This window comes from Zymoseptoria tritici, chromosome 9 (assembly GCF_000219625.1).
Source record: "Zymoseptoria tritici IPO323 chromosome 9, whole genome shotgun sequence".
NCBI lineage: Eukaryota > Fungi > Ascomycota > Dothideomycetes > Mycosphaerellales > Mycosphaerellaceae > Zymoseptoria > Zymoseptoria tritici.
In genome coordinates, this window is record NC_018210.1 from 454,630 (window position 1) to 466,968 (window position 12,339).

A 12,339-nucleotide genomic window follows, 5' to 3' on the forward strand; every position below is an offset into this window, starting at 1 on the left:
ACGGAACTTAATGCTCTAACCCTCCTAAAGTTTACGGCAGAAGAGGTGTATATTAGCTATTATAGGAGTCTCTACGCCGTAATCCGCCTGCATAATCTGTATATAAATAGAGTTAGTAGAGCTGCGAGCATAGTATAACCGGTTGCGAGCCTACCTTTAGCATAAAGCTAAGCTCTTAGACTATATCTAAATACTACTTAGAGACCGAGAAGACTATCTTAGCTATAGTGCCTACGTAGATCTATATAATCTTCTGTATATATACATCGATATAGGCGTAGAAGTAGATGCTAAAGGTCTCGAACTTGTAGTAGGCATCTACCGACTATATATAATTAGGGCCCTTAGCCTTTAGACGACCGCGCTTAACATCCTCCTTACTACCCCTCCGGCGGCGTATATTATAACCTATAGGATTAAGGGTATACGCAATGTAAGATATACGGTCCCTACGAGTAGGCGAGCGTTAGCGTACGAGCTAGGCGGAGGAGTTTACGAGCAAGGGAAGTAGCGTAAATTAGGGTTTACGAGCGGACGAATCTAGCCTACGAGCGTACCTACGAGCGTACTTACGAGCGTATATATAGACCTTCCTATTAGGTAGAATTCCTTCCGTAGGTGCCTTGCTAACTGCTTATATCTATAGTTATCTAGAGCACCGCCTATAATCGTCCCCTCTAACGCTATCCGTATAATCTTATCGTACTCCGGCTAATCGTCCTTTAGAGTTAATCGATATAAGCCTAGCTCCTTCCGGATCGTTCTTAACTACCTTAATAAGAGCTTAAAGCCGTCCTTCTTTAAGTTCCTTAGTAGCCTCTTATCCTTCGAGTCCTATCTCTAGAAGAGCTCCTTAATCCTTATATATAGTAGTGCCCTATATTCTACATCTTTGTAGACCTTTAGCCGTATTAATATGCCCTAGGCCTAGAGCTTCTCGCGGAATGTTTGTAAACTAATTAACACGCCCTTCTCGTCCTTTAGCTATTAGATTACGGCGTCCTACGTCTACTCGGAAACTCTAAGAAGGAGCTCGATCTCCTCTCGAAGGTAGTCGATATCGATGCGAGGGCGTAGTATAGCGACGGCGAGGGCGACGGCGACGGCGACGGCGAGGGCGAGGGCGAGGGCGAGGGCGAGGGTAGTAAGGGTAGTAAGGGTAGTAAGGGTAGTAAGGGTTTAAAGAAGAAGAACGATATTGCGAGCAAGAGAGGTAGACGTTGCGAGCGCTTAGTAAGCCTTAACATCGATAAACGAGGTTTTTCAGAATCGATGAATCCGCCTAAATGTCACTATAGGCCGCGATCGGTTGAACTCTTCTCCAATAATTGATGATGATTGATGGCGCGAATTGATGGCGCGAATTGATGATCCCCCCAAAACGTCTTTTGTTCCATTTCACTCAGGCACATAATACACACAAGGTATTCATACATCCCCCGCCCTCCCCATCGCTCGCTGCACCACCAAACACCATCGCTCATACAAGCAGAAAAGCTATACATATACAAGTGCTTTTCCTCCTCCTCGACCTCCAACATCCCCTCATCACCCCTCCATCTCCTCATCCCGTCCCTTCAAATCGCCGTCCCAACCCCAACCTCCAAACTCCCATTTTCCCCATGCTTCCTCATCGGCAATTCCTCCCTGCCCACAACCCCATTCAACCCCTCCCTCCCACCCCCCTCTCTCCCACCACCATTCGGAACAGCAGCATGCTCAACCTCCTCCCCCCTCCGATTCACAACCTTCCCCTCCTCAAACACACTCCCCACCACCGGCTGCGTGCCACTCAACTTCGCCCCTTCCCTCGATGGATCCGTCGTCTTCTCCCTGCCACCAATCACCTTGCCCCCAAGTCCTTCCGTCCCTCCCACAGCCCCTCCATTCCGCCGACCATGTTCCGGACTCGTCCCCTCATGCCAGAAATGCATCTCCACCCCTCTCTCCCCCTTCGTCCCATCAATCACCCAATCTCTATCCCTCTCAAGCGTAGGCGCATGCACCCACGTCTGTTCACTCCTCTTGACCCCCATCTCGTCCGTCCACTGCCTCATATCACCGTCCGTGCCTTCAAATCTCCTCGCCGTGAAGACCGCGGGAATGATAGGTGCGGAGGGTGTAGCTCTGCTCTTGTCTGGTGATGAGGCTGTTGGATGGCTCACAACAGCCCTCGGATCAAACGCCCTCACCGCATCGGCAATCGCTCGATTTAGTCCCTCCGCCACCGCCCTCCCACCAGGAATCTCTTCCACCCCCAATTCTCTCAATCCCAACTTCCCATCCGCGCCGGGGACTTGGACGTAATGTCTCGCGGGCAGGACCTCAAATTCCAACACGGGAAGCACACGGTGGTAAATATCATGGTTGTGGATTTCTCTTGTGATTTCTTGAGTTACAATTTCGTGGACTTTGGGCTGTACGACTTCGTGAACTACAGCGGGAGCGTAAGAGGTGTGGGTGGTCGTGTCGACGGTGTTGGAAATGTCGATGTCGGAGGGTAAGCGGGCGAGAGTGTTGAGTTGGTCGGGCGCGGAGGGGGAGGCGAGGTGTGCGAATTCGGGACCTAGAGCGTCGGGCGTGGGAGGGTCGGTGGGAGAGTTGGAGGCGAGGTCTCGTGGTTGATGGGATAGTTCTTGTTCGGTCGCGTGAGGCTGGACGGGAGGGTCGGCTTTGGCGTTGAGGGTGTATTCTTTTGGTTGGTATTGCTGTTCTGCTGCGCGACCTCGGAGGGGAAGGTCTTTGGTGTTGCCATTGGTGTAGGCATGTTTCTCGTCTTTGCTCAAACGAGGGACTTCTGACAGAGCTTTCTGATCGGCTTCGCTGACTTTGCGACTGTGGCGCTTTTCACGACCGCGACTGAGAGCGCGGCGGAGGAAGCCCATTGATCCTGTGTGATGGCTGTCGGCTGGTTCGGGAGATGGACTGCTCTCTGCGACGCTTCGCAAGTCTTCGAGACTTCTCTTGTGGGTTAAAGATCGACGAGGTTCGGATTCGGGCGATGTCTCGAAATGGCGAGTATGCGCGTCGATGGATCGGCGGGTGTCGTCTACTGCTGGACTGCGACCTGCAGGCTCGGGAGCGACAAGACGGATGGTCGAAGGAGGAGTATGGTGGTCGATGTTCCAGGTCGCGACAGATTCGGAATAAGGATCGTTCTGTGGTCCGAAGAGAGTGGCCGCGGCTGAGACGGGCACTGGTTTTCTGCGAATCTCTACGCTTTGCGGTCGTCTGGTATTGTCGATGCTGGTACGATTATTGGAGAATTGGGGGTCGTTTCTGGCGTCGATGATGGAAGGTGTTTTCGATATTGACGTCATATGATTGAGGTCCAGGGATGGATGTCTCGGACGGGGATGATCGTGGTATTGAGGAGAACGATGGTGTTGTTTGGGAGGGAGCGGGCCGTTTTGAAGACGGTCTGATGATGACTCCGGCGGAGAGATTGAATGTTGCCGGTCGCTGGCAGGGATGGGCGGTGGTGGAGATGAGACGAAGGGATAGGGCTGCGTCGTCACGGTTTGAGGTGCCGGTTGTGATGAGAGCGAACGGGCTGATGATTAAGACAAAATCCAACGGTCAGCAGCTAGCTCGAGGACATTATTCAGAGGCACAAGGTGTGAGGCGCTGCGGGAAGTGTCCAAGCTCCGTTTCGGGGATGGCCTGGGAGAAGATGAAGATTTTGGGAAGTCTATGAGAGGGCAAGGCTGTCGTAGGGCGATGCGATGAGATCAGGCAGGGTCAAGGTGTGAGTGAGACCAAGGTAAAAATGGTAGACAAAGAAGAAATCTCGTATTACATTTACCGTGTCGGCGGACATCGCTCCAGATGGCGCGCAGAGACCGCTGCGAAGATTTCCTCCGCACGTGCCTCTCCCGCGGAGGAGGAGGAGACGAGGATTGTTGTGGATGTGCAGGGCTGGACGTATCTCCAGGGCGGTCATAATGATGGTGATGGTGTCGAGTGGCGGAAGTGGAGGAGGATTCCGGTCGGGGTACGCGAGAGGTGGCGGAGGCGGAGGCGACGGTGGAGACATCGGCTACGGCTGGAGTTGTCGGGTTGTTGTGCTGGGATGGTTCGGAGTCCGCGATGGACTGGGACGTTCGAGACCAGCGGCGGTATCGAGATGACATGTCGTGGAATGGGTGAGGTGATATTTTGACTGGGTTTTGGTCGTTACGAGAAGCATTTACCCCATTGCGGACAGAGTCGTCCTTTCGTGCTCAGTCGAACCGGCGGAAGACATGATGGTGGGGGAGGCACGGCAGTGTGAGCTTCCATGCTGTTGATGATGATCATGGACACGGCAGGAAGACGCGTTGGAGCTGCGTCATTCTTGCGCTTCATCTCTCATACTACCTGCGACCTTTGCTCTGCATCCTTCTCGTATAGCTGTTGATGCGGTGAGAATCTTCGACGACCAAGACTCGGCCACGTGTGTGCTGTATAGTGTCATCTCCCGGCGAATCACGGCATTTGATGCAAACATCCTCCAAGCCATATCCGTTCAGATCGTAATCAGATCTCGATATTTGAGTTCTGGTTTGTTGTGATCGGCGAGATGACGCACTCAGAAAGAGCTCGAAGATGGAAAACCTAGATCCTTCTTCCAGCCACTCGGCACGCCTCGTTGACGCCTCAGGATATGCAGGGTGTGCGTGTGAGAGCTCTTGTGGGCAGTGAGTCGGATGGAAGAAGTGAGGTTGGTATAGTGGGTTCTATATACAGGCTACAAGGGTTCAATTTCCAAGATCCAGGACAAGGACCCCGGTCTTCGTCATGGGAGATCGGATGGTTCGTGGTTCGCATCCTGGAGACTCCTCTCACATCTTGGTGAGCTTATCGACGTGTCTTCGATCCCTACAACAAGAGATTTACTGGAAAGGATGAGTTCATTTACCCACCATGAGCAATCTATCGACCCGAATACCTGGCAGTGGGTTGGAGAAAGTGGGCAAAGATCGTCAGCCAACATGCCCCTCCAATTTGTGGGAGCCGACATGTTGACGCCATCCCACCGCGTGCCACCATGGTTTCTCGTCAAGACTCTCGCTTCTGACAAACACCAAATCCTCATTGCAACCAATCTGCCGCGGCGTGCTGTCCATCATATGCATCTTCCCGTCTATAACCTTTACTTTGCGACGACAAAGTTCTTCCTAGCGAAGCCATCTGCCGGTCTTGCTTCTCCACTGCCAACTCATAGCAGAGCTCGGCCAGCATCATAGCCTATAGGGTTCAGCTTTCCTCCGAGGAATATCAGTGCAGTCACCCGGTACGTGGCGGACCAAAGTCGACCCATCAGACACTGCAAAGCTTGGTAGACGACCTGGTTCAAAACTTGGTTCATACTCCAGCGCTACGACATCATGCCGCAGACGGCATTTGCATTCTGTGCAGACACGTCGGTCGGGAGCACAGCCAAGCACAGCCTGCCACAGGGATCTCCTCACGAACCATCCGAATCTGCTCATGCACATGTCTTGATCGCCCATCGACGTCCAGACCAACCGTGGCTGAGTCGAGGTAACCTCAGTCACCCGAGGCGTAAAAGCAGTGGAGCGGAGGAACGGCTGAGACGGTTCAGGTTGTTCTCATATGCTTTGCTCCACTCTTCCATCCCTTTGTTGACTAAAGCCGCTGCATCATCATAGACAAACCAAGACGAAGGCAGGCGCGGTTAGCTGGCCCGCCGAAACTGCCAACAGTCCAGTTGCGTCGAGACAAAGAGACGACCACCACGTCATCACATATCCAGCTGAGGTAGTGGCTACATCACCGTGAGAGAGATCACCGTGAGAGAGGTCGGGTACGGTAGGTACTACTACATATACTTCTTCTCCCATCCATGCTCCCCTCTTCCCCTACACTACACATCAACATCATCACACTACCGGATATCCTACTCGACCAGTACCGATACCACCTATCATCAATACCTACATCCCTTCAAACCACACCAACAACATCACAATGGATCAGGCCAAGCAAGCAGTTAAGGGCTTCATGTCCAAGGCCGGTCACCACGACACCACCGTCCACGAGACCGTCGCCCCGGTATGTTGTGCTTGTGACATGTCCTTCAGGGCACATCCACTGACAATTCACTCTCCAGGCCGTCAAGCATGAGACCGTCACCAAGAAGGAGCATGAGAACGTGACTACTGCCGTGGACCAGGAGATCCACCAGGTATGTGATTTCAGCATCCTCTTACTCCGGCACAACCACTGACTCCTCATCCTCCAGGACCACTACCACACCTCCGTCCAGCCCATCGCCGATAAGGAGGTCCTTCCCGAGACACACCACCACAACGTCGTTCCCGTCGAGCACCGCTCATTCGAGCATGATAACGCCAAGGAGAACGAGCGTCGTCTGGCAGAGGAGCGTGCTCAGTTCAAGGACACCACCACTCGTGTTGAGGCTGACAAGACCCGCTCCGCTGGCGCCGCCGTCTCTGGCGAGCACATCCACCACGTGAGTGCATTGAAGTCTTGCAGCGTGCACAACGTCAACTAACATCCCTCCTAGCACGTCCACGAGACCATCCAGCCTGTTATGAACAAGCAGACCATCGAGCCTCACGTTGTGCACACCACCGTCCCAATTCACGAGGTCCACCACAACGCTGCTCAGCATCACGCCACCTCCGAGCTCCCACCAGTCTCCATGTCCGAGTACAAGAAGCAGGGTGGTGTTCTCACCGGTCGTGAGGAGCGCTACGACGGCTTCGAGGGTGAGCCTCGCTCGGTCGGAGGCGCCGCTCTCGGCACACACACCGGAAACCACTCTTCCACCCATGGCACATCCGGCGTTGCTGGCACCCACGGCTCATCCACACACGGCACCAGCCATGAGAAGCCATCGCTCAAGGACAAGCTCAACCCAAAGACCGACGCCGACCGCGACGGCAAGGTTGGCATCATGGACTAGACGTCTCATGATTCTGATCCGTCCGCTTTGAGTTCCGCATTGCAGCCACAACCGTTCTTGACTCGCGTTCCGACTTTGGTTTCTTCTCCGCCTTCGACTCCTTCTCCAGCACCTCTTCAGCACCAACCCACTCAGCACTTCGATCAGCAGCCGCAAACACCGCAGCGGGCGGCATCTCCTCCACCTGCCCCAGTAGCCCGCGTTCCAACTTCGCCCAGCCCAGGCCCGCTGATGAAGACTCCCACGCTACCTCTCTCTCATCACTCTGGTCTGCCGTATGCCCCGCCAACCCCGGCACCAACCCCGCCAGCTCAAGCCACCCCGCAATCTCCACCGGCGCCAGCTCCGCAGCCTCAAGCCATGCCAACCCCACCTTCGCCACCTCCAACTCTGCCGGGCAGCACTCCTGGCCTCGACCTCATGCGACCAAAAACGTACATCTCCCAGCACACCTACTCCCGTGCCCACCCAGCTGGCTCGAGACCGACTACACCGAGCCCGTTGAGACAAGGCGAGAGCGCAAGCGGAAACGACAAGCCGCTACCGGAGACGCCGAAGAATTGAAGAAGAAAGCAAAAGCAAAGACGATGAACAGGAACGAATAATGAGGGTGCTGCTCTCAGGAAGGATGGGTGGATGGATCTTTCGATGATTTGTCCAAAAACTATACCACGATTTTTTGTATTATTACCTAGCGTAGCGTGATGATGATAGCGAATGCCGACCTATTATTACGACGACTTGTCTCTCTACATCTCATCTTCAACCTCCACTTCCGTCTTCTGCTCGTTGCATCTGCTACGACACCAGTCACTCGCATCCGACGCAGCCCACTATGCGCCCTCAAGACCCTCATCTCGCAACGTTTTCGAACGTCGGCAAAGAATTCTTTTTATACACGAACGGACCCAATACCATGCACTCTGTGAGACTATCATATCGCAGTGGAGCTATCACCCCCTCGGGAGGAATTCTATCCCTTGTGGAAAGCGTCGAAGGCCGGAGCCAGATGCGTTGATGTTGAGCATACCAATCTGCTCCGGCAATGGCTGTCGGCTTGGACATATGTGCAACAAACACACCCTCCGTCCTCTCGGCTGGTGGTGTGCGCAGATCCTGTTGTCGTAGAGCTGTTTGATATTCAAGATCTCGATCGATTGGCCTTGTTCCTTTCTCCTCCTTGTTCTGGCGTCGAGACGTGGGCAAAGTGGAGGCGGGGATCGTCAGGCGTCGGGATTGATGCTGCTGCTACCACTGCGCCATGGTTGGAGTATTGATTGCCATCCTGTTTCGGCTGGCTGAAGGGCGCTAGTAATACCCTCCACCTCCACCTCCATTCCCACTTCCCGCAGGGGCGTGATCACCACCGGCACCTCCACCACCACCGTCGAGATCCATCAACTCCTCAAACCCACCCCCACCTCCACCTTCCGCCGTATCAAACCTCGGATCAATCCCAACATCCCCCTCTGGGTTTGCACCCCTCTCCTCCCCCTCACCCGGAACCTTCACCCCCTCCCAGAACCTCACTCCCTCTGGTAAACTCCGTCCAAACGCCTCCCCCCTCGTGCTTCTCAAGACATCCACCCTCGGCAGTACCGGCATACCCTCCGTGCGATTACTATTAACACAATCCCCCCTTCCATTCATCCACAAACTCGCCTCTCCGATTTCTCCTTTCCGCTGGGCCTCTTCCCACTTCGAGGCGTCGAGGACGTTGGGTAGGATGCGACTAGCTTCGTACCAGCGGCCTTTGATGCCGGAGAGGGGGACGGTCGCGCGGGGGTGCCGGAGAGACCAGTAGGATGCGATGTGGCGGGCGGGGATGGAGCGGGCGTTGCGGAAGGCGAGGTCGGAGGTGAGGCGGGTGGGGAGCTGGGGGTTTGCGTGGAGGGAGGCTGGGGTGGGAAGGGAGGGGTCGGAGTGTTTGGTTGTGAGGAGGGTGTAGATGTCGCCTTGGAGGGTCGGGGGTTGGGAGGGGTTGGAGGAGGGGAGGATGGCGTGGAGGACGAGGATGTCGGTTCCTGAGCCTTGGTGGAGGCGTAGGGGATCGCCGAGCCAGACTTTCTCGCAGCCGAGGTAGAGGCCTGGGGGTTGGGTTGAGGGTGAGATGGGAGAGATGAGGGTGTAGGAGGCGTCGACCATTTTGGCGGCTAGGATAGAGCCATCGACTTCAGGGTCGCCGGGACCGTAGCGTTTCTCGAGCAGACCGCGCCAGTCGGCGTTTTCGTAGGTGGGCGGGTGGGCGAGTTGGTTGATGCTATCGTGGGTGAATTTGGGGACTGACCAGGCGAGCCAGGGTCGTATTGCGGCTTCGTCGGATTGTGTGACTTTTCGAGGATAGCGCGGAGGGTAGTCGAATGGTGGGTAGGTCAGAGGTTGGATCGAGTAGTGTTTGCTGCTGGAGCCTGGTGGGTTGTACCATCGTCGGAGGATGGCCCCAAGACCCCAGGAGACGGAGCCGCGTTGGAACCAGACCAGCTCGCCAGGGCGGTACATGAAGGCGTTGTATTGGCTGTCAATATATTGATCTTCGGACTGTTTGGGAGGTAGTGGTGTGGGTGTTGGCCGTTGTGATTGAGGCTGTGGTATTTGTACTTGTGCTTGTGGTCGATGAGTGATGGACGACTCCTGTTTGACTGCCGGCTTCGGAGGTTGTGTACTTGTCGGTCGAGACACCGGTTGTTGTGCTGCTTTTGGTGCCTCAACAGGTTTCGGCTTGATCCCAAGACTCTCCAGGTCCTCCGGCGAGCAGATCTTACAGCTGCAGTTGTCTGGATCACCACTCTCATCTGTTGCCAGCCATAGCACATGCGCGAAGAAGTCTGCCGGGCTACGGTACCGTTTCTTTCTTCCCTGAGGGTGTCCATACAGATATGCATCTTGTCGATCATTCCCACCCGCTGCGTGTGTCTTGCTCTTGATCTCCAACTTCCCATCTACCTCTTTCCTCTTGACATGTTCGTACAGTCGGTAGTTCTCGGGAAAGGTAGCAAGAATGTAGCCACTATCTGTGATCACAGTGTGTCAGTATTGCTTCGTCGAAATGCTTCTATTTCCATGCACACACCTGCATTCTTGTCCTTGTACCGGAGCTCTCTCGCCAGCATGCCACCTATCTTTCTTCGCCAGTCGAGATGTTTAGGCTCGTCTGGTTGGACTTGTCGGTAGTAGTCGCTGATACCGTTCTTATCGGGTTTCTGGTCCAGCTGCTCGGCCGTGGGCTCGTTCGTCTCCTTCCGGGAATGTGCTGTGACGGCGAGCTTTCCATCGCTGCGGCGGATGTAGATGGGGTAGAACGGAGCCATGTCGGATCTTGATGCTGCGATTTTGAGGAATGCTGTTCACTTCATGACTGGCTGGTGAGGATCGGTATCACTCGAAATGCATGATGGTTCTCGTAGTATCAATGGCGCACCGGTGTGCTTGGTTGTTCGAGCAAATGTCGGAAGCATTGGAATTGGTGACGGAATCTTTGGAAGTCGCGTCGGCAGAGCTTCGGAAGTCGCTTGCTAGTGCGATCTGTGCCAAAGCTTAATATGCAGATCTTCGAGCATGTGAAAGTCGAATGGCCCTTTCGAGAGATTAACTACGATGACCACCAACGCCATGAGCTTCCGTCTTCCCGCTCAAACTGCACCGCATGTGTCGAACCCGGTGGCTTGATGTATAGTCAATGCCAGCGAATGGAGATGTAACGTCCAGTAGCGAGGCAGTGGGCGCTGTTCGATGCTTTTGCAAGCCACCCGTTGCCTTTCTTGGACTGGCACAGCTGGGCCAACTCGGCTGCCTTTCGCTGAACATTTACCGGCAGCTGCGACCACGGGATGATCGGCTTCAAATCTTCGACTCGTCAGTAGAGCTCACACAGGGGGGACTCCGACCATACCGTTGCCAAGCAGATATCGACCCTCGACCTTTCCGGTAAGGCCGTCGTCGGTTGCTCCAAAGCCTTCGCTTTGTCCTGATGGCATGGATCCATCGCGAGCGGCTGGGTGCAGACACTCCGGGGAGAGACTCCATCACGCGAAGGAAATTCCATCGGCTCGCCCTCAAGACTCCGTTGCTGGCTCTGATGGCTCGCTTCAGCACCTGATGATGGGTTTCAAACTGCTAGGAGTGCTTTAAGACGTATGTGTCTTTGCGGAGCAAGGCAGCGACGACCATCAACACTTCCATTCTCCGAAACACAGTGCACGATCCGAGCCAGTGACGTCCAAGTTACCATCTGGTCCGATTGACGGGGCGATGGAGGTACAGAAGTCGCCTCCACGTGACCTGGACTATGCAGGTTTTTTTTTTTGAGAACGAAGGCATCAACTTTCAACCCTCCCGACTCTCCCATCTCTCCCATCTCTCCCAACCCTCCCATCCCTCCCATCTCTCCCACACGCAATTGAACGTCCAACTCCATCACTCTACCACACCCTTTCAACGCTCCCCACCGGCGACGACCCTCCTCCTCCTCCTCGATGGTGCGGATGGGAGTCATCAGGCTCACAATCCGCATACGGGTAAATCGCATCATACAACTCGCACCGCCCGCCATTATGCTGACATGGAAAGGGCTGTTCGGGAAAGAAAGCAGAAGCGTCAGCGAGATCAACCGAAAGCAGTCGTGCGCAAAGCAAAGGAATGCATACCGCGTAGCAGTGCCAGATTTGAGGTTTGCCCTACCAGATGATATCGCAGAGGCCGTTGGTGCCTTCGACGGGTCTGCATTTCTATGCGTTGTGAAGTTGTTGTTAGCGAATGATGGGAAGATGAGGAGGACTTGGGAGGGGGGAGCAGGACTCACGCCTTCGACGTCGTCTGAGATGGCGAGAGAAGCCAGGGAGAGGATGGCGTATAGATGGAGGAGCTGCATGATTAGAGTCTTGTGCTTTTGGGAAAACGAAGGGTAGTCGCTGGACAGGTGTGGCGAGGGAGGCCTTTATATGCTAATTGAAGAGCGGCAGACAGCGTCAGTTGACCGGAGCCGACACCGCCATGATCAAGGCTAGTCTGGGTACGGTTACTGGGAATCATGCCATTAGCCCTTGCGGCGAGGATTGAATTTGCGCAGTGAGCCGCGTTCAGGCTTCAGGTGCGGTATGGTTCTATCGAGAAGTGTGCGGTATTTCGGCGGTTGGATTGGTGCCTTGAATCCCAGACATGGATCGAACGACCACTTCCCGCGTGCCACGGGCCCTAGCACACCCAAAAATGCCCAGCGGAGTATACCAAGGGACGAGAGGACTCCGAGAGCAGGACATCACCGTTCTGAGCAAATGGACAGGCGGTGTCATGTATGCAGGGGTGCCGGAGGAGGTGTTACAGTCGTGTCCACGCTTTCTCCCGCTAACGTATATGTAAGTTTCATTCAATCTTCGGGGTCCGAAGGGTGTGGCATCGAAAGGTCTCGG

The 12,339-nt window shown here is 54.7% G+C and overlaps 4 protein-coding genes across 4 annotated transcripts; 1 reads left to right on the forward strand and 3 right to left on the reverse strand.

The window, feature by feature from the left end:
• Nucleotides 1-1,577: 1,577 nt before the first annotated feature.
• MYCGRDRAFT_95576 (uncharacterized protein) lies at nucleotides 1,578-4,036 on the reverse strand (the record flags this gene model as incomplete). The annotated part of the gene is made up of 2 exons (XM_003849754.1): nucleotides 1,578-3,158; nucleotides 3,806-4,036. 2 exons carry the CDS (start codon nucleotides 4,034-4,036, stop codon nucleotides 1,578-1,580), a joined length of 1,812 nt encoding a protein of 603 aa, XP_003849802.1.
• Nucleotides 4,037-5,834: 1,798 nt separating this feature from the next.
• MYCGRDRAFT_105661 (uncharacterized protein) lies at nucleotides 5,835-7,674 on the forward strand (the record flags this gene model as incomplete). Its single annotated transcript, XM_003849261.1, has 4 exons — nucleotides 5,835-6,057; nucleotides 6,116-6,190; nucleotides 6,248-6,478; nucleotides 6,533-7,674. The coding sequence occupies 4 exons, from the start codon at nucleotides 5,974-5,976 to the stop codon at nucleotides 6,932-6,934; spliced, it is 792 nt and encodes a 263-aa protein (XP_003849309.1).
• A 1,997-nt stretch (nucleotides 7,675-9,671) lies between these two features.
• On the reverse strand, nucleotides 9,672-10,350 carry MYCGRDRAFT_105665 (uncharacterized protein; the record flags this gene model as incomplete). Its single annotated transcript, XM_003849753.1, has 2 exons — nucleotides 9,672-9,945; nucleotides 10,005-10,350. Coding segments are annotated over 2 exons (510 nt in total), but the record flags the coding sequence as incomplete, so codon positions are not given.
• Nucleotides 10,351-11,100: 750 nt separating this feature from the next.
• On the reverse strand, nucleotides 11,101-11,801 carry MYCGRDRAFT_95579 (uncharacterized protein; the record flags this gene model as incomplete). Its single annotated transcript, XM_003849752.1, has 4 exons — nucleotides 11,101-11,212; nucleotides 11,362-11,502; nucleotides 11,612-11,658; nucleotides 11,733-11,801. 4 exons carry the CDS (start codon nucleotides 11,799-11,801, stop codon nucleotides 11,101-11,103), a joined length of 369 nt encoding a protein of 122 aa, XP_003849800.1.
• Between the last annotated feature and the right edge of the window lie 538 nt (nucleotides 11,802-12,339).